Source organism: Filicampus tigris, chromosome 6, assembly GCF_054856515.1.
Source record: "Filicampus tigris isolate MCC_2025a chromosome 6, RoL_Ftig_1.0, whole genome shotgun sequence".
NCBI classification, from domain to species: Eukaryota; Metazoa; Chordata; class Actinopteri; order Syngnathiformes; family Syngnathidae; genus Filicampus; species Filicampus tigris.
In genome coordinates this window covers 1,472,792-1,496,401 of record NC_141222.1, presented here as the reverse complement: position 1 = coordinate 1,496,401, position 23,610 = coordinate 1,472,792, and the positions used below count along the sequence as shown (strand labels likewise).

General features: G+C 42.9%; 1 protein-coding gene across 9 annotated transcripts in view; it reads left to right on the top strand.

The window, feature by feature from the left end:
• Positions 1-23,610, top strand: part of glra3 (glycine receptor, alpha 3) — a 199,161-nt gene that overhangs the window by 31,333 nt on the left and 144,218 nt on the right. For 6 of the 9 annotated variants that reach the window (XM_086032404.1, XM_086032411.1, XM_086032407.1 and 3 more), the window contains one exon: positions 8,394-8,524. In XM_086032404.1, the coding sequence (XP_085888530.1) occupies positions 8,394-8,524 (131 nt within the window). Of the gene's footprint in view, positions 1-8,393; positions 8,525-23,610 lie in introns of those variants that run through there. The other 3 variants (XM_086032410.1, XM_086032408.1, XM_086032409.1) reach the window with 3 other exon arrangements.

Here is a 23,610-nt window from a genome sequence, read left to right as displayed (position 1 = left end):
GGCAGAGAAGCATCTTTCAGATAAGGCCAACATGCAATGTCTTCCTGCTTGGGTATTTTCTCCTTCTGAACTGGAATGAAGCTGTGGGTGTATACCCATGGCAAGTCTATGTATATGTCTTCCTCCACACCACACACTTCTAAGTCTGACAGGATAAATGTCTTCAACATATTCCTATCATCTGCTCTGCTACAGCTCATGGTGTTGAGAAGAATTTGTGTTCGCCTGCCCATGAGTTTCAGCTTTTGTAGAAGGACTTCAGTGCAAAAGCTTGTGGTGCTGCCAGGATCCATAAAAGCATACGTTTTCACATATCTATCACTCCTCTTAGATTTGGCCTTAACAGGCAAAACAGCAAATGTCCAAAAGTCCAGTTACATGAAATTGAGCCACTTTTCACTCCATCTCCCGCGACTGTGGAACCAATGTCGTGTACAGCATTAGTTACCATGATGACTGGGGTGCAGCAAGGGTCTTGTGACGAATTAAGCTCCTGATATTAGCCCAGAATGTGAATAAAAAAGCCAAGATTCGAAGATCAAATTACTATATTTTCCGGACTATAAGCCACACCTTTACATAAGCCGCACCCACTCTAATTAAAAAAAAAATGACGAAAAAACATATATAAGCTGTACCTTATATAAGCCACGCCTATCTATGTTGAAAAATTTGATATTTACTGCATTTAGCATTCCAGCAACTTTGCTGATTAAAACGGAACAGAACCAAGGGAAAATATACAGTACTTGTCTTCATTTCACTGTCCGCGGTCACCATTTTTTTCAGTTAAGGTCCACCTTTTTTGCTCTACTACATAGTACATAACACCTAATGCATAACCTAGTGCATAGCGCACTCGCCTGTTAAACTCCTCCACCTACAGTCACATCCTGGTAAATGGCAATTGCTATAAGGCGCATGGTTCAAAACATAGGGAAAAAGTAGTGTCTTGTAGTCCGAAAAATACAGTATTTCAAAATGTGTGGGCAGAACTATATCCTCAACTTTCCTGTAATTAAAGTTTTCAATTTGTGTTGCATATCGTGTACATTATGTGCTACATGCAGCATGCAATACGTCGCATAACACAAATAGCCACATTTTCACATGTGTACCGTTTATCAGAAACTAACAATGATAACTCCATTAGCAAATGCTAATCCATGCAAAGATTCAAATGTGGGCATTTTCCAAATTTTTGCTGGTCCGTCATCCGTCAGCAGCCTTGGGACATGTCTGTCATTTGTCAGTCCGTCATTTTTCAAGCCGCACCGAATTGTAATCAGCAGTTGGTCAATCTGTCAATTAAGACAGTCAATTAGTCCGTCAGAAGTCTGTCGGTCCATCAGTCGATCCGTCCCATTGGGGACACCGTGAGCTAAGTTGTGGTGGCCAGGTCAGAACCGTTAACTGCTCCATATATTCAAGACATAATTTGATGCAATTCAATAATTATTTCATATTTAGCATCTTTATATTGTATTATTTAAGGAAATTCAGGAAATTATTACCTCTGGCAGAGCATTTGTTTGACTTTATCACTCATGTAGTGTGTTCTGTCCCTGTGAAACTGGTAGCATCAATTTGTGCAGTGGTAGTGTGGGCACTACTGGACAGCTGTTAAATTAAAAAAAACAGCTGTCCAGTAGTGTCACCTCAAAGCAAGATGATAACAGTGCAATACAATGATGTAACACATTCATATCTGTGCAATATAACCTCTAAAGATTTTGGGATGAAAAATAGCAGCGAAAAGCAATTTCTTCAAAGGTTAGGTAAAATTGCTTTTGTAATTCAGGAAGAAACCTATATAATTTAAATGATCACCGAATTCTGTTCTCATTGTCATATATGTTTTCACCACCATCAAGCTGAAGTGTGCGACAACCACTCACCCTGCCCCAAGCCAAAGAGCACTGACACAGAAATGCTTCCTGGATACCATGTAGCCGCACACACATGCGCTCAAATGCACATACAGTACGGTCAATTTGCTCCCTGTATGAGTCCATTTGTGAATGTCGATTTGTCCGCATGGAGAATGTGAGTCATGTTCTGCATCATGTACATTTGTTTATTTTTGGCTATTTCAGACAGCATCCAAATGCTAGATTTATACCTGCTGGGGTTGCAGGTGCTATATTAGCTTCAATACGTTTCTGGGAAAATGCTTGTGCTTATACTGACTGATCACAGAGGGCATCCGTTTTGCAAAGCGTACTTGGCATATACGCACTTACAAAACAAAAGGTATGCATTTTTAAACATTAGACTATGGATTAAAAAAGACAATATCTCAATCATAAGGACAAAAATTGATGCTACCAGTGTCACAGGGACAGAACACATTACATGAGTGATAAAGTCAAACAAATGTTCTGCCAGAGGTAATAATTTCCTGAATTTTCTTAAATAAAACAATATAAATATGCTAAATATGAAATAATTATTGAATTGCATCAAATTATGTCTTGAATATATGGAGCAGTTAATGGTTCTGTCCAGTAGTGTCACCTCAAAGCAAGATGACAACAGTGCTAAAACAATGTTAAAAGACAAATCCCGATATGTGTTACTTTCATCAAATCAAAACTGAATTAACATACATATAAATCACTAAAATAATGTGATATTGAGATTGTCACTTCCCAAAGCTCAAGAATGTGGATGCAATGAGAGCTGATCTTCTTTTCTCACACTGTCAGTGTATGAGTATGTTATGAAGAGGTTAAATGAGTAATCAAAATGAGTACAAACCAAATCATCAAGGTTATGCTCTGTCAGAGTAAATGCTAGTACCTCCAAAATGCCAAAGTAAAGGCTGGTGATCCTGAAAAGACATGTCATGTTGTTAATGTGTACGTGCGCGTGTGTGCGTGTGTGTGTGTTTGTTTTTTTTATGAGGGCGGTCTTTGCTGTAAGCAGGGATATTTTTGGAAATGTTCTCTCTTGTCATATTCGACGAATACACAAACACACAAGTATAGTATGTAGTAGGCACATGCAGAGATAAACCCCTAGTGGCGCTCAAGCAACTGGCCTTTTGCCCACAATAAAAAAATTGGAAAATTGGAGCCCATTTTTTTTCTTTTCCTTGATTAATATATAAGAAATAAATATTACCCAGTCTGTAATAAATTCCTCCAGTGCTCTGATATCTCACAGGCATTCGTTTGTTGCTGGTCCTTCCCTCTGGAATGACCTCCCATTGGTTGTTAGGCAAGCCCCCTCTCTGTCCATTTTTGAAGACACATTTCTTTTCTCTGGCTTTTGATCAGACCTGAATTTTTCGCCTCTTTTCCGGTGTCAATTGTATATAGTGTTTTATGTCAATTTATTGGCTTTACTTATTTATATTTTATATATTATTCATATCTATATTTATTAATACATTATAACAGCCTTTTATTTATCGTTCTATTTATTGTATTGTTTGTAAAGTGCTTTGTTACAGCTCTAGCTGTTATGAAATACGCTATATGAATAAAATTGTATTGTATTGTATTGGTCACTGATAGTGTAGTGGTACACAGGCCTGAGTTGTGTGCGGGCAGCGTGGGATCAATTCCCGCTCAGTGACGGTGTCGGTGTGTGCCCTGCGCCTGGCTGGCGACCAGTTTGGGGTGTAGTCTGCCTTCACCCGTTGACGGCTGGGATAGGCTCCAGCACCTCCCCGCGACCCTGTATAGGATAAGCGGTTTGGAAGATGACATGACACATGTTTTGTATTGTATTGTTTTGTGAGAATTGTGCCCCATGCTGATTTGATTCACCCACAATCACTCTACCTCGCCCCTCCCTTGTCCTCTCTCATCCACTTGGCTTCTCATGCAGAGCAGAGCACCAGCCGGCAGGCCACACCACTGCAACCTGCAGGCATTCTGTGATCCGCACCATCACACTGGCTGTTTGGTGCAAAATGAACAATACTTTACATTAGAGCTGGGCAATAATGCTGTGAAATGTTGAAGACATCCATTTATCCACCCATTCATTGTCTTCCGCTTATCTGAGGTCAGGTTGCGGGAGTAGCAGCTTAAGCAGGGAAGCTCAGACTTCCTTCTCCCCAGCCACATCATCCAGGTTCTCCTGGGGGATCCTGAGGTGTTTCCAAGCCAGCTGGGAGACATAGTATCTCCAGTGTGTCCTGGGTCGCCCTCTGGGCCTCCTACCGGTGGAATATGCCCAAAAACATCACCAGGGAGGTGTCAGGTGGCATCCTGGCAGGATGCCCGAGCCACTTCATCTTGCTCCTCTCAATGTGGAGAAGCAACAGCTCAACTCTGAGCTCCTCCCGGATGACCAAGCTTCTCACCTTATCTTTAAGGGAGAGCCAGGACAATCTGCGGAGGAAACACATTTCAGCAGCTTGTATCCGAGACCTTATTCTTTTGGTCGTGACCATAGGTGAGGGTAGGAATGTAGATCAACTGGTAAATTGAGAGATTTGCCTTCTGGCTCGGTTCCCTCTTCACCACAACAGACCGAAACAGAGTCTGCATCACTGCAGATGCTGCACCGATCCGCCTGTCACATCTCATGCTCCATCCAACCCTCAATCGTGAACAAGACCCCTAGATACTTGAACTCCTCCACTTAAGGCAGGATCTCATCCCCGACCTGGAGAGGGCACTCCACCCATTTCCGACTGAGGACCATGGTCTCAGATTTGGAGGTGCTGATTTTCATTCCAACCGCTTAACACTCGGCAGCGAACCGCTTCAGTTAGAGGTGGAGATTGTGACTTGAAGAAGCCAACAGTACCACATCATCTGAAAAAAGTAGAAATGTAATACTGTCACCACCAAATTGGACGCCCTCAACACCTCGGCTGCGCCTAGAAATTCTGTCCATTGAGGTTATGAACAGAATCGGTGACAAAGGGCAGCCTTGGTGGAGTCCAACCCTCACTGGAAACAAATCGGACTTACTGCCGGCAATGCGTACCAAATTCTGACATCCGACGTACAGGGATCAAAACGTCCGTGCATGGCGGCTGATAATCCATACACAAGATCCCCCGGCGTACACATTGGAACGCCTTCTCCAAGTCCGCAAAGCACATGTAGACTAGTTGAGCGATCTCTGATGCACCCTCAAGTATCCTGCCGAGAGTGTAGCGCTTGTCCACTGTTCCACGGCCAGGACGAAAATCACACTGCTCCTCCTGAATCTGAGATTCAACTTTCTGACGGACTCTCCTCTCCAGCTCTCCTGAATAGACCTTACCAGTAAAGCTGAGAAGTGTGTTCCCTCTATAGTTGGAACACACCCTCCGGTCCCCCTTCTTAAAAAGGGGAACCACCACCACGGTCTGCCAATCCAGAGGCACTGCCCCTGCCATGCTGCAGAGGCGTGTCAACCAGGACACCCACACAACATCCAGCCTTTAGGAACTCTGGACGGATCTTGCCACTGAGGAGCTTTTTAACCACCTCAGCGACCTCAACCCCAGAGGTAGGAAACGATGCCTCAGAGACCCCAGGCTCTGCTTCCTCATGGGAAGGCATGCCGGTAGAATTGAGGAGGTCTTTGAAGTATTCTCTCCACCGATTCACAACATCCCGTGCTGAGGGCAGCAGCATCCCATCTCTGCTATATATATACAGTGTTGACAGTGCACTGCTTTCCCCCTCCTGAGACGACGGATGGTGGACCAGAATTTCTTCGAAGCTGTCCAGATGTTATTTTCCACGGCCTAGCTGAACGCCTCCCATGTCTGAGTTTTTGCCTTGGTGACCATCAAGGCTGCATTCCGCTTGGCCAGCTTGGACCCATCAGCTGCCTCCGGAGTACTGCAGGCCAAAAAGACCTGATAGGACTCCTTCTTCAGCTGGACGGCATCACTCACTGTTGCTGTCCACCAACAGGTTCGGGCATTGCCGCCACGACAGGCCCCCTTGTGGCCACACCTCCTGTTAGCCGCCTCAACAATGGAGGTATGGAACATGGTCCACTCAGGCTCAATGTCCGCCACCTCCCCTAGGATGTGGGTGAAGTTCTGCCGAAGGTGGTAGTTGAAACTCTTTCCGACAGGGGATTCTGACAGACGTTCCCAGCAAACTCTCACAATATGTTTGTATAAGTTTGTCAGGTCACAATATGTCTGCCTGGTTGGATCGGCATCTTCCCCCACAATCGGAGCCAACGCACCACCAGGTGGTGATCAGTTCCCAGCTCCGCCCCTCTCTTCATCCAAGTGTCCAAAACATGCGGCCACAGATCCAATGACACAACCACAAAGACGATCAACACAGACACCCTCTATACGAAGAGTCAGAGCAGAGTCTTCCTCCTCAGGAGACAGGTCTTTTGGGGTTCAGGGGACACTCCTCAGGAACCTTTATGACTCGGTGGTTGGATCGTTCATTTTCCAGGGCATTTTCCTTGGCAGGCGGCGTCTCGCCTGGGACAAGAAGCGGCTGGACAAACTGGTCAGGAGAGCAGGGCTGCTCCTTGGACACTGTGGACTCAGTGGGGGACAGGAGGATGATGGACAAGCTGTCATCAATGCTGGACAACCCGGCCCACCCCCTCCAGGGCACCCTAACAGCACTCCACAGCTCCTTCAGTGACAGACTGTTACACCCTCACTGTGCAAAGGAGAGATTCTGCCGCTCCTTCTTGCCTGCTGCTGTCAGACTCTTTAACAAGAACATTGTGTAGTCTCTACAAACTGGCGATTTGTGCAATCCTGCACCTGAGTTTATATCGTGCAATACTCAACATTCACCAATACTGTTAGTCTAGTTTTACTCTTATCCAATGCTGTTCCTTCTATTTCACTGCAGCACTGCAGCACTGTCACTTACTTAGAGTATTTTTCCTCTGTACTAAGTACAGGCTAAAATGAGTGTTTCTTCATACTTTATATGTAGATGTATGTTGGTGTATATATACATGTGTATGTACACATAGTTACATAGTCGTTTGGTTGACTCGGAGTGACCGGGCAGGTCTGAAATATAGACGAGAACTCATAGATGGACCAAAGCATAGGCGGAATGCCGATGATATACATACTGTATGTGACTGACAGGTAACTGCCTGTATTAGTTAGTCCCTCTAGTGGTATGGAAAATAACTGTACATAATGTTACAATGTCTTATATATATCCATCCATCGATTATCGATACCGCTTATCCTCACAAGGGTAGCAGGGCGTGCTGGAGCCTATCCCAGCTGTCTCCAGGCAGTAGGCGGGGGACACCCTGAATTGGTTGCCAGCCAATCGCAGGGAACACAGAAACAAACATCCGCACTCACAATCACACCTAGGGACAATTTACAGAGTCCAATCAACTTACCATGCGTTTTTTTGGAATGTGGGAGGAAACTGGAGTACCCGAAGAAAACCCACGTAGGCACGGGGGGAACATGCAAACTCCACACAGGGAGGCCAGAGCCCATCGAACCCATGGCATCCGAGGTGGACGTGCTAAACAGTCGACCATCGTGCCGCCCTGTCTTTTATATATATATATATATATATATATATATATATATATATATATATATATATATATATATATATATATATTTCTTTACCATATGTATATTTCTTAAGAAGTCAACCCAAACATACTTTTTCCCAAGAATATGTTCCAAGGCATTCTGATAAATACTGCATTTGTGGAATAAGACTTAATCCACCCGTTTTTAGCCATCTCTGGGGGCGTCCATTTTGTCATTTGTCACTTCTGTCAACTGAAAATGACATCAAAGTGTCTCAGGGCTCAGCTAACCACCAATCACAGCTCACCTGTTTTCTGAAGCTGAGCCATGATTGGTCGTTATCTGATCGCGGAGACACTGTGATGTCATTTTCAGTCGACAGAAGTGACATAATGGCCGCCCCCTGTGATGGCGTGGTCGGTGGAGTTTGCTGCTTAGGTCATATTCCACAAACAGAATATTAATCAGAATACCTTGTCTCATCTAGTGGATCTGCACAGAACATAAGCTGGAAAAAAATATATTTTGATTGACTTTCTCTTTAAGTATATCTTAGTTGTATTTAAATATGAAATTACCTACATATGCATTTAATCTTTGTTTTCAAATATTTATTTAGGTCACATTTTTATTGGGGTACAATTTAATTCAATCATTATTGAAGTGCAGTTTTTTTTTATTGTAAGTAAATGGTAATTAAAGTGTTCAAATTGTGCACAATTTTACAGTGGCTTACAATAGTAGTGGTAGTAGTAGTTAATTGTACTTTATAGGGATAAAACATCTGCCTGCCACATTTTTAATGTTGGTCATCATGATGCTAATTAAAAAGCTAAGTACTTGATGTAAAAAGCTTGAGAACCACTGATGTGTTTTAAGATAAACGTGTTGTGCAACTAAAACTTTTTGTGTGTGTGTTTTGTCTCCGTAACAGTGTTGGCCAGTGTAAGGAGGTTGACCATGCTGCAAGAACACGACAGGTTCCAATGTCTCCCTCTGACTTTCTAGACAAACTGATGGGGAGGACATCTGGATATGATGCCAGAATAAGACCTAACTTTAAAGGTATCACTTAAAACGGATGTTTTTTTTTCCTTCACAAAAATAAGATGGTTATATGCATAGGAAAAAATGTCTTGATTTAATAGGATATACCTTTCTACATTCAAATATTGCAGGCTATATTGTCGCTGTCCTGTGAAAAATACTTAAGTCCATTTTTTTTCAATTTTCTTATTTTTAGTGAACGGTGTTTTTGATTTACAGACATCGCATTAACGTGATTTTTTTCCCCCCAAGATTCGATGTGTCGAAGTGTTTTTCACAGGACAGCGACGATATCCTTTTGCAATTGTTTTCTTTTTCCAAAATGCCCAAAATGACAACTGTGAAACAAACTTCTAAAAAGGGACGTACTGCATGAGGGATTGCATATATTGCTTTCAACAGATATGGTTTTAAAGTAAGAGTGAACGATTATGGAAAACAATCTAATTGCAATTTTTTTCCAAATCATTGCAAATGCGATGAGTTGTGATTTTTTTTCGAAGATACCTGATGTATTTTTCAACATTTAATCTTTATTACAACAAACAATATCTGACCTGTTATGCATTATAGAATACTGAGGTAAATGCAAATGAAGCATTAATTAATATTAAAGACAGTTTATTTACTACAATTACATGTGTATATAGTTACTAAATATTTTGATGAGCATTTGGGTAAGCGTCACCATGACAACATGATTGGGCCACACGTGTGGTGTGTGGTGCACAAACTCAAGTGCAGATTGCAACAACAATGTAAACAAATCAGTGGTTTTGCCACTTCCTACATATCACTTTGTTTCATGAAACATGATGTGAACGTGGACTGCACTTCTTAATCACTCAACTTCTAATGTAGACCAAAAAAATAAATAATCCAGTGGCTCTACCACTTCCTACATGTCACTTCATTTCTTGATATATATAGTATTCGTGGACTACACTTCTTAAATCAATCACCCAACTTTATATATAGACGGATACATAGATAAAACATACAGGAATAAAATTAAAGCTTACTCGAGCTCCATTTTGTAACACAACACATGCTGCCCGGTAGGAAATGTAAGGTAATGCCTACTTAACGGCAGCGGGCATGACCACTCGATGGCGTATCAACAGCTTTTCTTCTGTCTTTTAGTTCGGAACATACACCCAAATTCATCCTCTTAATATTTGAACGCCTGACAACTTTGCACGGATGGGTTTTTATTTGTCGTGGCTCAAGGAGTCGCACAATCATGTCTGAGAATGTGTGCTCAAACTTCAAACACACGTTCAAAGTCAAAGTCAAAGATAACATACACTGACCCCATGACAGGCACTTCCTCACACACGCGCTCCGACGGCAGCCAAAACAACACAAAATAGAGGTTGAGGTTTTTGCCCCACGCGCGGGAAGTTTTAACCATGCGAGGTGAAAAGGATCAAGCATGCTGTAGCTATGGCAGCGTTAGCTTAGCATTCGGTGAATTCCCCTTCCCCCTTTGCTATCAATAAAGTAATGACCATTTAAACCGCAGCATTCGCGATTACGTAATCGCGTTTTCCCAAATCACGATTATATTATTATATTGCAAGTGCAATTAATTTTTCAGTCCTATTTTAAAGTATGGCATACCTGTAAACATCTAAACTACTGGGGTTCCCTTTGACGTAAGGCCTCAGTCATTTTACATTTTAGCTGGATTTGGATTGGACAACGAGGAGGACACAAAGAAAACACATACCATAATGAAGTAAAAAAGTTGCAAGTGGTCAACTAGAAACAGCAAACTAGGTGCACACTGGCATGCTATTCCACAATTTATTTTACAAAAACTGCACTTAACTAAACAAGTTTTGTCAAGCCTTTGGTGCACACAAGGAAAAGCAGACTGACACGACTGTGCAGTCAACATTTCCGGGACAAGGAGTGATTAACAGTTGGGGAGTACACTCGCCACGCAGGTGAGATTAAAAAAAAAAAAAAAAAAAAGCCTTGCTGAGTATTTTTAATGAGCCTGAGGCAGGCTGACCTGTGAGAAGGAGGATCTGAGCTTCTGAATCTCAACACTTTGCGAATCCCGAATGGCTTGTGGGTCATTATGTCCACAATGCGAGCAGGGCCGCACTCGTAAATTAAACCGCTGAGGCACCATTCTTTCTTTCATTCATTCTTTCACGATTAACACTCTCGTTTTGGCGTAGCTGTGTTTTGAATATCATTGTGCAGTATAGCATCGTGCACATGATGGTTGTCTGTCGACAAGTTCAATGAACATGGCGGCCAGCTAAATAATTTTTAAAATCATTTTTTAAAGTTTCTTTAAAAATATTGGTGGTTATAGTGGGTAAATAATGGTTAAAATATTTAAGTGCCAAGTGGCATACATATGTTAAGTATCCCTTTAATTTATTTAATTGTATTTAACCTTTATTTAACCGGGTTGGTACCACTGAGATTGAAAACCTCTTTCAGAACTATCCATCCATCCATTATCGATACCGCTTATCCTCACAAGGGTCGCGGGGCGTGCTGGAGCCTATCCCAGCTGTCTTCGGGCAGTAGGCGGGGGACACCCTGAAATTGTAACATGTTACGAGACTCAGTAACTGTAATAATTAAGGATGGGACGAGACAAAAATCCCACGAGACGAGATGTCTCACGAGATTGAGTCTGCGAGAACGAGACGAGACGAGATTTTTGCTGAATTTCGAATATAAAAAAATACCTAATGTAATTTTTTCAGTTTTCAAAATGTTTTTTTATCGAACAGACTGCAAGAAAATTCATCAACGAGCTCTAAAGTGCAAATGCAAACAGGAGTCACTTTTGTGACATGCTCTCAAATATTGCTGCAATAACAGCTAAAGCTGAGATCTTTCCTCTTATTGAATACTTTGACAAAATCCAACTGTGCTCGTGGGGCAGTAACTCAATTGTATATAGTGTTTTATGTTAATTTATTGGCTTTATTTATTCATATTTTTATTTATATTTTAAATATTTGTTAATATTTATTGATATATTTATTAATAGATGTATCACTGCCTCTTAATTTTGTTTATTGTATTGTTTTTAAAGTGCTTTGTTACAGCTCTGGCTGTTATGAAATGTGCTATATAAATAAAATTGTATTGTATTGTAGAGTTCAACTTGTTTCTCAGTCGATCTTCCCACAAGAGGAATGTCACTGCGTCTGTGTCAAGATTTCTGCAACTCGTCGTTGTTCTGGGTTCCTCAGAGCTGCAGATAGGGCACCCTGCTGCTCTAGATTGCGAGCCATCATGTCCAAAGAGTTGTTCTAGCCCGTGATTACATCCATAATTAGTCTGTGAGCGGGCAGCTTGAGCTGTCTTTATTTAGACGTCAAAAGTGCTGCTGCTGTTGAGCATCGGTGAAAAAAAGAAACTATGCGCTTGACACGTCTAAACAAACATGATACGACTTTCCAACTTTGGACCCGCCAACTTTGGACCAGCCGCATTAGCGTTGCGTTCATTGCCTGCACAATAAGCACTTAATGTGTGGCTCAAAGCCAGCCTCAAGTATCGCCACATCCATGTTGCGATCGAGCGTTGTCGGTCACAACAGCGACTCCGTGATTTGGCCTCGGAAGTTCCCATTCTTTTAGGACATCTGCTATATTCACCCACACTGCAAAACACCGTCAAAAGAAAATAGATCTCGTGCTGTGCAGGGACGAGAAATCTCATAGCGTTCTAATCCCGCGGATCTCGTCCCATCCCTAGTAATAAAATTACAAAAAAATTCAGACTAACTCGATATATTAGAAATAGAGCAAACCACTCAATTTTACTGTGTTACTTTCCTGGTGAGTAAAGAATTTGTAATTGTGTGAAGTCGAAGGCCTTCACGCATATGTTATTCCTATTCTTAATTATGTGAAGGCAAAGGCCTTCACACATATGTTATTCCTATGCTTTATTGTGTGAAGCCGAAGGCCTTCACACATATGTTATTCCTGCACTTTAAACGTATTATTCTATTTTATTCCGACCACTTTTTCGGTGTGCGACTCCTTCCACATTTTTCATCCGATTGACTTCATTCAAGTTTCAAAACATTCAGAAAATTTATGCCTTCCGGGGTATTTTTTTCGTTCCCCAAATTTACCGTTTCCCCAATATTTACCATTTTTCACCCAAAAACACCCCATTCATTTCCAATGGCACTTTCAATATTTCCCATTTCCACCATTCCAATTTCAAATTCACAAGATTCAACTCATTCAACTCACATTTTAGTAAAGCTTTTCAACACACCCACAATTCCTACTTCCCAAAAATTGAACTTATTCACCCGTAAAAAAAACCCACAAAATTCCACCATTCATCCCAGGTGTGGGAGGAGTTCGGGGAGGCCATGGAAAATGACTTCCGGACGGCTTCATGGAAATTCTGGTCCACCATCCGACGTCTCAGGAGAGGGAAGCAGTGCACCATTAATACTGTTTATAGTGGAGATGGGGTGCTGCTGACCTCAACTCGGGACGTTGTGGGTCGGTGGGGAGAATACTTTGAAGACCTCCTCAATTCCACCGACACGCCTTCCACTGAGGAAGCAGAGCCTGGAGACTCTGAGGTGGGCTCTCTTATCTCTGGGGTTGAAGTAACCGAGGTAGTCAAAAAGCTCCTCTGTGGCAAAGCCCCGGGGGTGGATGAGATCCGCCCGGAGTTCATAAAGGCTCTGGATGTTGAGGGGCTGTCATGGTTGACACGTCTCTACAACATCGCGTGGACATCGGGGACAGTGCCTCTGGATTGGCAGACCGGGGTGGTGGTCCCCCTTTTTAAGAAGGGGGACCGGAGGGTGTGTTCCAATTACAGAGGGATCACACTCCTCAGCCTCTCCGGCAAGGTCTATTCAGGGGTGCTGGAGAGGAGGGTCCATCGGAAGGTCGAATCTCGGATTCAGGAGGAGCAATGTGGTTTTTGTCCCGGCCGCGGAACGGTGGACCAGCTCTACACCCTCAGCAGGGTCCTCGAGGGTGATTGGGAGTTCGCCCAACCAGTCTACATGCGTTTTGTGGACATGGAGAAGGCGTTCGACCGTGTCCCTCGGGGAGTTCTGTGGGGGGTGCTTCGGGAGTACGGGGTACCGAGCCCCCTGATAAGGGCTGTCCGGTCCCTGTACCACCGTAGTCAGAGTTTGGTCCGCATTGCCGACAGTAAGTCGGATTCGTTTCCAGTGAGGGTTGGACTCCGCCAAGGCTGCCCTTTGTCACCGATTCTGTTCATAACTTTTATGGATAGAATTTCTAGGTGCAGCCGAGGTGTCGAGGGGGTCCGGTTTGGTGGCCTCAGTATTGCATCTCTGCTTTTTGCAGATGATGTGGTACTGTTGGCTTCTTCAAGCCACAATCTCCAACTTTCGCTGGAGCAGTTCGCAGCCAAGTGTGAAACGGTCGGAATGAAAATCAGCACCTCCAAATCTGAGACCATGGTCATCAGTCGGAAAAGGGTGGCGTGCCCTCTCCGGGTCGGGGATGGGATTCTGGCCCAAGTGGAGGAGTTCAAGTATCTTGGGGTCTTGTTCACGAGTGAGGGTAAGATGAAACGGGAGATCGGCAGGCGGATCGGTGCAGCGTCTGCTGTGATGCGGACCCTGTATCGGTCTGGAGCTGGAAGATGTTGGGGAGAGGGAAGTCTGGGCTTCCCTGCTGAAGCTGCTGCCGCCGCGACCCGACTTCGGGTAAGCGGGAGATAATGGATGGATGGATTCCCATTGCCATATTCATGCATCCATTATCTATACCGCTTATCCTCACAAGGGTCACGGGGCGTGCTGGAGCCTATCCCAGCTGTCTTTGGGCAGTAGGCAGGGGACACCCCGAATTGGTTGCCAGCCAATCGCAGGTCACACAAGGACAAAAATCCGCACTCACAATCACACCTAGGGGCAATTTAGAGAGTCCAATCAACTTACCATGCATGTTTTTTGAATGTGGGAGGAAACCGGTGTACTCGGAGAAAACCCACGCAGGCACAGGGAGAACATGCTAACTCCACACAGGGAGGCCGGGGCCAGGATCGAACCCACGACCTCTGAACTGTGAGGCGGACGTGCTAACCAGTCGACCACCGTGCCGCCTTGCCATATTAAACAATTCACATTTACATCATTCAATTTGAAATTGACAACATTCATCTCATTCAACTCATATTGGTCAAGCTTTTCAACACCCCAAATTCCTATTTCTCACACATTCAACTCATTCACCCTTAAAAAACCCACAAAAATTCAACTATTCACCATTCATTTCCATTGGCACATTAAACGCTTCACATTTACACCATTCCAATTTCCACAAATTCAAGTCATTCAACTCATTCAGCTCACATTCAACTTTTCAAAACCCCCCAAATTCCTACTTCCCACACTTTCAACTCATTCCCCCTTAAAAAACCCACAAAAATTCAACTATTAACCATTCATTTCCATTGGAACACTCAACTTTTCACATGTATACCTTCCCAATTTCCACAATTTCTAGTCATTCAACTCATTCAACTCACATTCAGCTTTTCAACACCCCCAAAATGCTTACTTTCCACACATTCAACTCATTCACACTTAAAAAACCCACAAAAACGCAACTATTCACCATTCATTTTCATTGGAACATTCAACTTTTCACATTTACACCATTGTGCCCTGCGACTGGCTGGCGACCAGTCCGGGGTGTAGTCTGCCTTCGCCCGTTGACGGCTGGGATAGGCTCCAGCAACTCCCCGCGACCCTGTATAGGATAAGCGGTTTGGAAAATGACATGACATGACATTTACACCATCCCAATTTCCACAAATTCAAGTCATTCAACTCATTCAGCTCGCATTCAGCTTTTCAACACCCCCAAAATTCCTACTTCCCACACATTCAACTCATTCACCCTTTAAAAAACAACACAATTTTATCATTCATTTCCAGTGGATGAGTGTTATTGCCCCAGTGCGGCGACCATCTTGGACAGGGACATTAGCTAGACTGGGGATACTCGCGCCGAGGTCTCCCCGGTGCGACGGCTATCTTGGTCAGGGACATTAGCCTGACTGGGAATACTCACCCCGAGGTCTCCCCAGTGTGGCGGTCATCTTGGTCAGGGACATTAGCTAGACTGGGGATACTCACCCCGAGGTCTCCCCAGAGCGGCGGCCATCTTGGTGAGGGACATTAGCGAGACTGGGGATACTCACCCCGAGGTCTCCCCAGTGCGGCGGCCATCTTGGTCAGGGACATTAGTCAGACTGGGTATACTCACCCCGAGGTCTCCCCAGTGCGACGGCCATCTTGGACAGGGACATTAGCCAGACTGGGGATACTCACCCCGAGGACCCAAAATCAACAGGAAGTGACCCGAATGACCCGAAAATGGACCAGAAGTGACCCAAATGACCCGGAAATGAACCGGAAGTGACCCAAATGACCCGGAAATGGACTGGAATTGACCCAAATGCCCCGGAATTGGACCGGAAGTGACCCAAATGAGCCGGAAATGGATCCGAAGTGACCCAAATGACCCGGAAATAGAGTGAAAGTGACCCAAATGATCCAGAAATGAACCGGAAGTGACCGAAATGACCCGGAAATGAACCGGAAATTACCCAAATGACCCGGCAATGAACCTTAAGTTACCCAAATGACTCAGAAATGAACCGTAAGTGACCCAAATGAGCCGAAAATGGACCGGAAGTGACCCAAATGACCCAGAAATGAACCGGAAGTGACCCAAATGAGCCGGAAATGAACCGGACATTACCCAAATGAACCGGAAGTGACCCAAATGACCTGTAATTGAACCGGAAGTGACCCAAATGACCCAGAAATGAACCAGAAGTTACCCAGATGACCTGGAAATGAACCGGAAGTGACCAGAATGACCCGAAAATGAACTGGAAGTGACCCAAGTGAGCCGGAAATGAGCCAGAAATTACCCAAATGAACCGGAATGACCCGGAAGTGACCCAAATGACCTGAAAATGAACCGAAAGTTACCCAAATGACCCAGAAATGAACCAGAAGTTACCCAGATGACCCGGGAATGAACCGGAAGTGACCAGAATGACCCAAAAATGAACTGGAAGTGACCCAAATGACCCATAAATTAACAGTAAGTGACCCAGAAATGACTCAAATTACCTGGAATTGACCCGGAAGTTAAGTGTTGCCTTACTTCCTCTTTTATTGCTCCCCTTCTGTTTTTTATGTCCTCAGTCGTTGCCATTGTACATCATTTGAGATCATTCAACTTCATTCCACTTCATTCCACTTCATTCAACTCACGTTGGTTCAGCTTTTCAACACGCCTGCATTTCATACTTCTCAAAAATTCAAATTATTCAATCTTTAAAAAACCATTACATTCGCCATTCAGTCCCACTTCCACATTCAACATTTCAGTTTTACAGCCTTCCAGTTATGTCCTTATGGTCTTGTGGTACACACGCTGAGTTGTGTGCACTCACCGTTGGATCGATTCCCCCTCATTCCACAATTTTTCATCCCACTTTATTCAACTTCATTCAGCTTCATTCCACTGTATTCAACTTCATTCAGTATCATTCAACTTTATTCCACTTTATTCAACTTCATTCCAACGAATTCCGCAGTTTCTTTTCATCTTCCTTCGCCTTCACACGCAATTTCTCCAGACATTGTATTCTCTAGTTGTGTGAAGGCAAAGGCCTTCATGGTAAATGGTAAATGGGCTGTCACTTATATAGCGCTTTTCTATCACGGGTACTCAAAGCGCTTTACACTGTACTTCATCTACCTACTGATGACGCAGCATCAGGAGCAACTGGGGGTTCAGTATCTTGCTCAAGGATACTTCGACATGGTCACAATGCCCGGGGATCGATCCCACAACCTACGGGTTGGGAAACGACCACTCTACCACGGAGCCATGCCGCCCTTCACACATATGTTATTCCTATTCTTTATTGTGTGAAGGCGAAGGCCTAAACACATATGTTATTCCTATAGTTTATTATTATTATTATTCCACTTTTGAACAAATTTTTTGGTGTGCGACTCCTTCCACATTTTTCACCCGATTCACTTCATTCAAGTTTCAAAACATTCAGAAAATTCATGCCTTCCGGGATGGTATTTTTTTCGTTCCCCAAATTTACCGTTTCCCCAATATTTTCTATTTTTCACCCCAAAAAAACCCATTCATTTCCAATGACACTTTCAACATTTCCCATTTCCACCATTCCAATTTAAAATTCACAAGATTCAACTCATTCAACTCACATTGGGCAAGCTTTTCAACACACGCACAATTCCTACTTCCCAAAAAATCAACTTATTCACCTGTAAAAAAAACACAAAATTCCACCATTCATTCCCATTGCCATATTCAACAATTCACATTTATTTACATCATTCCAATTTGAAATTCACAACATTCATCTCATTCAACTCATATTGGTCAACCTTTTCAACACACCCCAAATTCCTATTTCACACACATTCAACTCATTCAGCCTTAAAAAGCCCACAAAAATTAAACTATTCACCATTCATTTCCATTGGCAGATTTAACTTTTCACATTTACACCTTCCCAATTCCCACAAATTTAAGTAATTCAACTCATATTCAGACTTTCAACACCCCAGAAATTCCTACTTCCCACACATTCAACTCATTCACCCTAAAAAAAGCCACACAATTTCACCATTCATTTGCAGTGGACCGGTGTTATTGCCCGTTTGTCTCCCCAGTGCGGCGGCCATCTTGGGCAAGGACATTAGATAGACTCGGGATACTCACCCTGAGGTCTCCCAAGTGCAGCGGCCATCTTGAACAGGGACATTAGCTATACTGGGGAAACTCACCCCGAGGTCTCCCCAGTGCGGCGGCCATCTTGGGCAGGGGCATTAGCTAGACTGGGGAAAACCCACCCCGAGGTCTTGCCGGCGCGGCGGCCATCTTGGGCAGGGTCATTAGCTCGACTGGGGATACTCACCCCGAGGTCTCCCCATTGCGGCGGCCATCTTGGGCTGGGACATTAGCTAGACTGGGGATACTCACCCCGAGGTCTCCTCAGTGCGGCGGCCATCTTGGATAGGGACATTAGCTAGACTGGGGATACCCTCCCCGTGGTCTCCCCAGTGTGGCGGCCATTTTGGACAGGGACATTAGCTAGACTGGGGATACTCACCCTGAGGTCTCCCCATTGCGGTGGCCATCTTGGGCAGGGACATTAGCTAGACTGGGGATACTAACCCCGAGCCCCCCCGCCCCCAGTGCAGCAGCCATCTTGGGCATGTTGTTCAAAAGTATTGGGTCACCCTGAAATTTCATCTTCAGGTGTCCCTAATGAAACGGCCATGTTGTTCAAAAGTATTGGGACACCCCGATTTTTCATCCCCAGGTGTCCCTAATGAAGCGGCCATGTTGCTCAAAAACATTGGGTCACCCAGAATTTTCATCCCCAGGTGTCCCTAATGAAGCGGCCATGTTGCTCAAAAGTATTGGGACACCCAGAATTTTCATCCCCAGGTGTCCCTAATGAAGCGGCCATGTTTTTCAAAAGTATTGGTACACCCAAAATTTTCATCCCCATTTGTCCCAAATGAAGCAGCCATGTTGTTCAAAAGTATTGGGACACCCCAATTTTTCATCCCCAGGTGTCCCTCATGAAGCGACCACGTTGTTCAAAAGTATTGGGAAACACAGTTTTTCATCTCCACGTGTCCCTAATTAAGCGGGCATGTTGTTCAAGAGCATTGGGACACCCAGAATTTTCATCCCCAGGTGTCCGTATTGAAGTGGCCATTTTGTTCAAAAATATTGGGACACCCAGCTTTTTCATTCCCAGGTGTGCCTAATGAAGCGGCCATATTGTTCAAAAGTGTTGGGACACAGCATTTTCATCCCTAGGTGTTCCTAATGAAGGGGCCATGTTGTTCAAACGTATTGGGACACACATAATTTTCATCCCCAGGTGTCCCTAATGCGGCGGCCATGTTTTTCAAAAGTATTGGGACACCCCAATTTTTCGTCCCTAATGAAGCAGCCATATTGTTCAAAAATATTGGGACACCCTGAATTCTCTTTCCCGGGTGTCCCTAATGAAGCGGCCATGTTGTTCAAAAGTATCGGAACACCCCAATTTTTCATCCCCAGGTGTCCCAAATGAAGTGGCCATTTCATTCAAAAGTATTGGGACACCCCGATTTCTCATCCGCAGGTTCCCGAGATTCCTTGTTTCCTTCTTTCTTCCTCATTTCTTCGCCTCATCCTTTTCTTCCTATTATTTTGTATTCTCAATTTGTTTTCTTTCTTGCTTGTTTTCCTTGCTATCTTGGTTCCTTGCTTCCTCCCTTAGTTTAATTCCATCATTCTTTGTTTTCCTTATTATTTTCCCTGACTCCTTCATTGTTTCCTTACTTCCTCTTTTCTTGTTTCCCTTCGGATTTTTTTCAAGGTCATTCAACTTCATTCCAATGCATTCTGAGGTTTCCATACAGCTTCCTTTGCCTTCACACGCAATTGCTCCAGGAATTGCATTGTCTAGTTCTTCTTCTTCTATTTTATTCCCCACACTTTTTTTGGCGTTCTTTTATTTCCCCATTTTCAACCGATTCTCGCCGTTCCAACTTCAATATATTCCAAAAATAAATGCCAACATGGATTCCTTTTTTTTCGCCCCTAAAATTGACAGTTTCCTTAAAATTCCCCGTTTTTCACCCCAAAAAAACATTCATTTCCAATGGCATATTCAACATTTCCCATTTACACCATTCCAATTTAAAATTCACAAGATTCAACTCATTCAACTGACATTGGTAAAGCTATTCAACACACTCAATTCCTATTTCCTCAAAATTCTACTTATTCACCCGTAAAAAACCCCACAAAATTCCACCATTCATTCCCATTGCCATATTCAATAATTCACATTTACATCATTTCAATTTGAATTTCACAACATTCATCTCATTCAACTCATATTGGTCAAGCTTTTCAACACACACCAAACGAACCGGAAGTGACCCAAATGACCTGGAAATGAACCGGAAGTGACCTAGAAGTGACCCAAATGACCCGGAAGTGAACCGGAAGTTTCCCAAGTGGCCCGGAAGTCACCCGAAAATGACCCAAGTGACCCGGAAGTGAAGTGTTTCCTTACTTCCTCTTTTCTTGCTCTCCTTCTGTTTTTTTATGTCCTCATTCCAGGCCATTGTACATCATTCGAGATCATTCAACTTCATTCAACTACCTTCCACTTCATTCAGTATTATTAAACTTAATTTCAATTAATTCAACTCCATTCATCTTCATTCAACTTCATTCCGCTTCATTCAAGTTCATTCCACTTTATTCAACTTCATTCGGTATCATTCAACATTATTCAGTATCATCCACCTATTCCACTTTATTCAACTTCATTCCAACGCATTCCGCAGTTTCTTTTCAGCTTCCTTCCCCTTCACACGCAATTTCTCCAGAAATTGCATTCTCTAGTTGTAATATATTATTGTACCGCGTTCCTTTTGTAACCCATTACCCCCAACACTGCTCTTCACATAATTTTGCGGAACTATTTTGTATTTCAACTGGCATTTAGTTTTTACTTTTTTACTTTATGCTGTTGATGACAAATCATATGATGTAAAAGCATACTAACCTGCAAAGCAACACAAAAGTAAATAATTAACTGTAAATCTAGAAATAAAGTCAATACTTTATCATCTGTAAAGTAACAGTAAAACAACATTGGTGACAAGAGCACTCAGCATGCATAATCCCCCACCAAGAGCTAGATCCAAGATATTAATATCTATCCATGAATGCATTTTCTATACCACTTATCCTCAATGGGATTGCTGGTGTGCTGTAGCATTTCCCATGTGTTGTACATCCTGCACTCATTGCCAGCCAATCGCTGGGTGCATACAGTTTCAACCAGTAACGTAGTAACACTTTATGCTAGCATGATGAAATTTCGCACCCTGCATTAGGACAGTCGGCAAGCCGTGGCTCCGGAGCCGCATGCAGCTCTTTCATACTTATGTTGCGGCTCAGCGTGACTTGGGAAAATAAATGCTAAGTGTCCGATTGAACTGCATGTTATTTGTCTCAAAAACGTGCATCATGTCTTCTTAATAAATCAAAGTTTTTGGCCACTTTCCTCTGTCGTCCTAGATTGGATACATATCCGATTTTTTTCAGGGACTGCAGTCCGAACCTCCAGGTCACATACATCCGACATTAACTTCAGGAGCCTAAAATGCGCTCTGCGCGGGCGGAAGGATCAGTGCTGACACCGACTCTGCAGTTGTTTTGAATAACAGTATTGACTTTATATTTGACTTTATTTTAATCCCACTTGAAACATGAAACATAAAGTTGACATTTATGGTGATAGTAGTAATTCAGCCATGGTTCGATTGTCTTATTTTTTTATGCGCTGTTATGACGTGACGTCATCTTTAGTGACGTCGCTGTGAAATGAGATTGAAAAAGCCTCATCTCATCATTTCCCCCAAATACTGTATTTCTACCTCCGACTGAATCGCTCCACTGTTGAAATGCCCCGACTCGTTGCACCACATTTACTTCTGTAAAAACGTAGTGAGTGACGTCGGCCGTCGCGTATGCGAGTCACTTTCGTGGTGCAATTATGTTCGTACAAGAAAAGAGACTGAGGTATAATTTCATAATGTAACATGAATGCTTACACACAAAAAAAGAGTCGCACTCCCGGCCAAACTATGAAAAAAAAACCGCGACTTGTAGTCCGGAAAATACAGTAAGCTTTAAACACTTGTTTTTATGAGGCTATTTAGGCTTGGAATAAGATCAAAACACCTATTCTAAGCAACAAATTAAGGCAGTTTAGTCTTTAAAAAATCTTAAAATACTCATTCTAAGCAACAAAACAGTAAGTTAAATATTACAATAAGATTTAAACACTCGTTTTAATGAGGCTATTTAGGCTTAACCTAGAAAAACACGTGCGGCTTATAGTCTGGAAAATACGGTAATCAGAATTCCGTGTTTCAACTAGTGGGCCTGTTGGGAAGGTAGTCTTGAAAAAAATAGATTTGGGTTGACTTCCGCTTTAAGGATTGTCAAGTCACAGCTGGGGTTGAATGTAAATTCACAAAACATATGATATCCAGGCAAGTCACATTTAGTATTGGTCAATTGGTAAGTACATAAATATCTATTTCATCCATTGATAAATCAGTTAATAAAGTATTTCCTGTCTTTAGGATTTTTAAACATACAGAGAATGTATCTGTTTGAACCAATCATCCTAAAACATAAACAAAAAAAAACTCCCAAAACTGAAATGCTGCTCCTCTTAATATTTGTTCCAAACAGTTCGAGAAAATAAAAATACCCCTCCCTTAGTCAAAAGAAAAAGAAAAAAAATAAGAAAGAAAGACTAAAAACAAAAAAACTAAACAAATAATGGACCGGAGAATAAAGGTTGTTGTTCTTTGCATGGAATTGTATTTCCAATGTTGTTAATACAATTATGAACGTCCAACAACAACTTGTCTATAACTTCCATAGTTCCGTAAGTTAAATTAATGTTGGATCTAATAAAAGCTGAGCTCAAAAATCACGTTATACATCATTCCTCAACTCAATGACACTGTAATTAATAGGTCTAGAATAGTTTCTGACACTTTCTGTTTTCTAATGTTTCGCTTATACAGTATGTATGTACTCCATCATAAGTCAGTCCCTGTTCAAGCCTATGGGGGGGCGGACCATAAACATTGCATTGTAGGGAATCATGCGCACATATAGGAGTTTTGCATACACAAAATGCTGGGATGAACTGACTTTTTAGGCCGGTTCAACAGAAATGTTAGTCAAAAGCTCAAGTTTAGTTGAGTGACCTTCACTCAAACAGGGGGATTGTTAGATTAAGCTTTTTAATAATTTGAGAGGTGACTTGAGCTAGGCCGCTGTGACCTTTCCTCCTGGCTCTGCATCTTATTTATGACACCCTTGGCATACTTATGAGATGATATCAGTTAAAGGGACACTTGGGTGAGTGGGTCTTTTTTTGTGATTAGGTTTACGACAAATTTCCACGCCCCAAAAAGGGGTGTGGCTTATGTT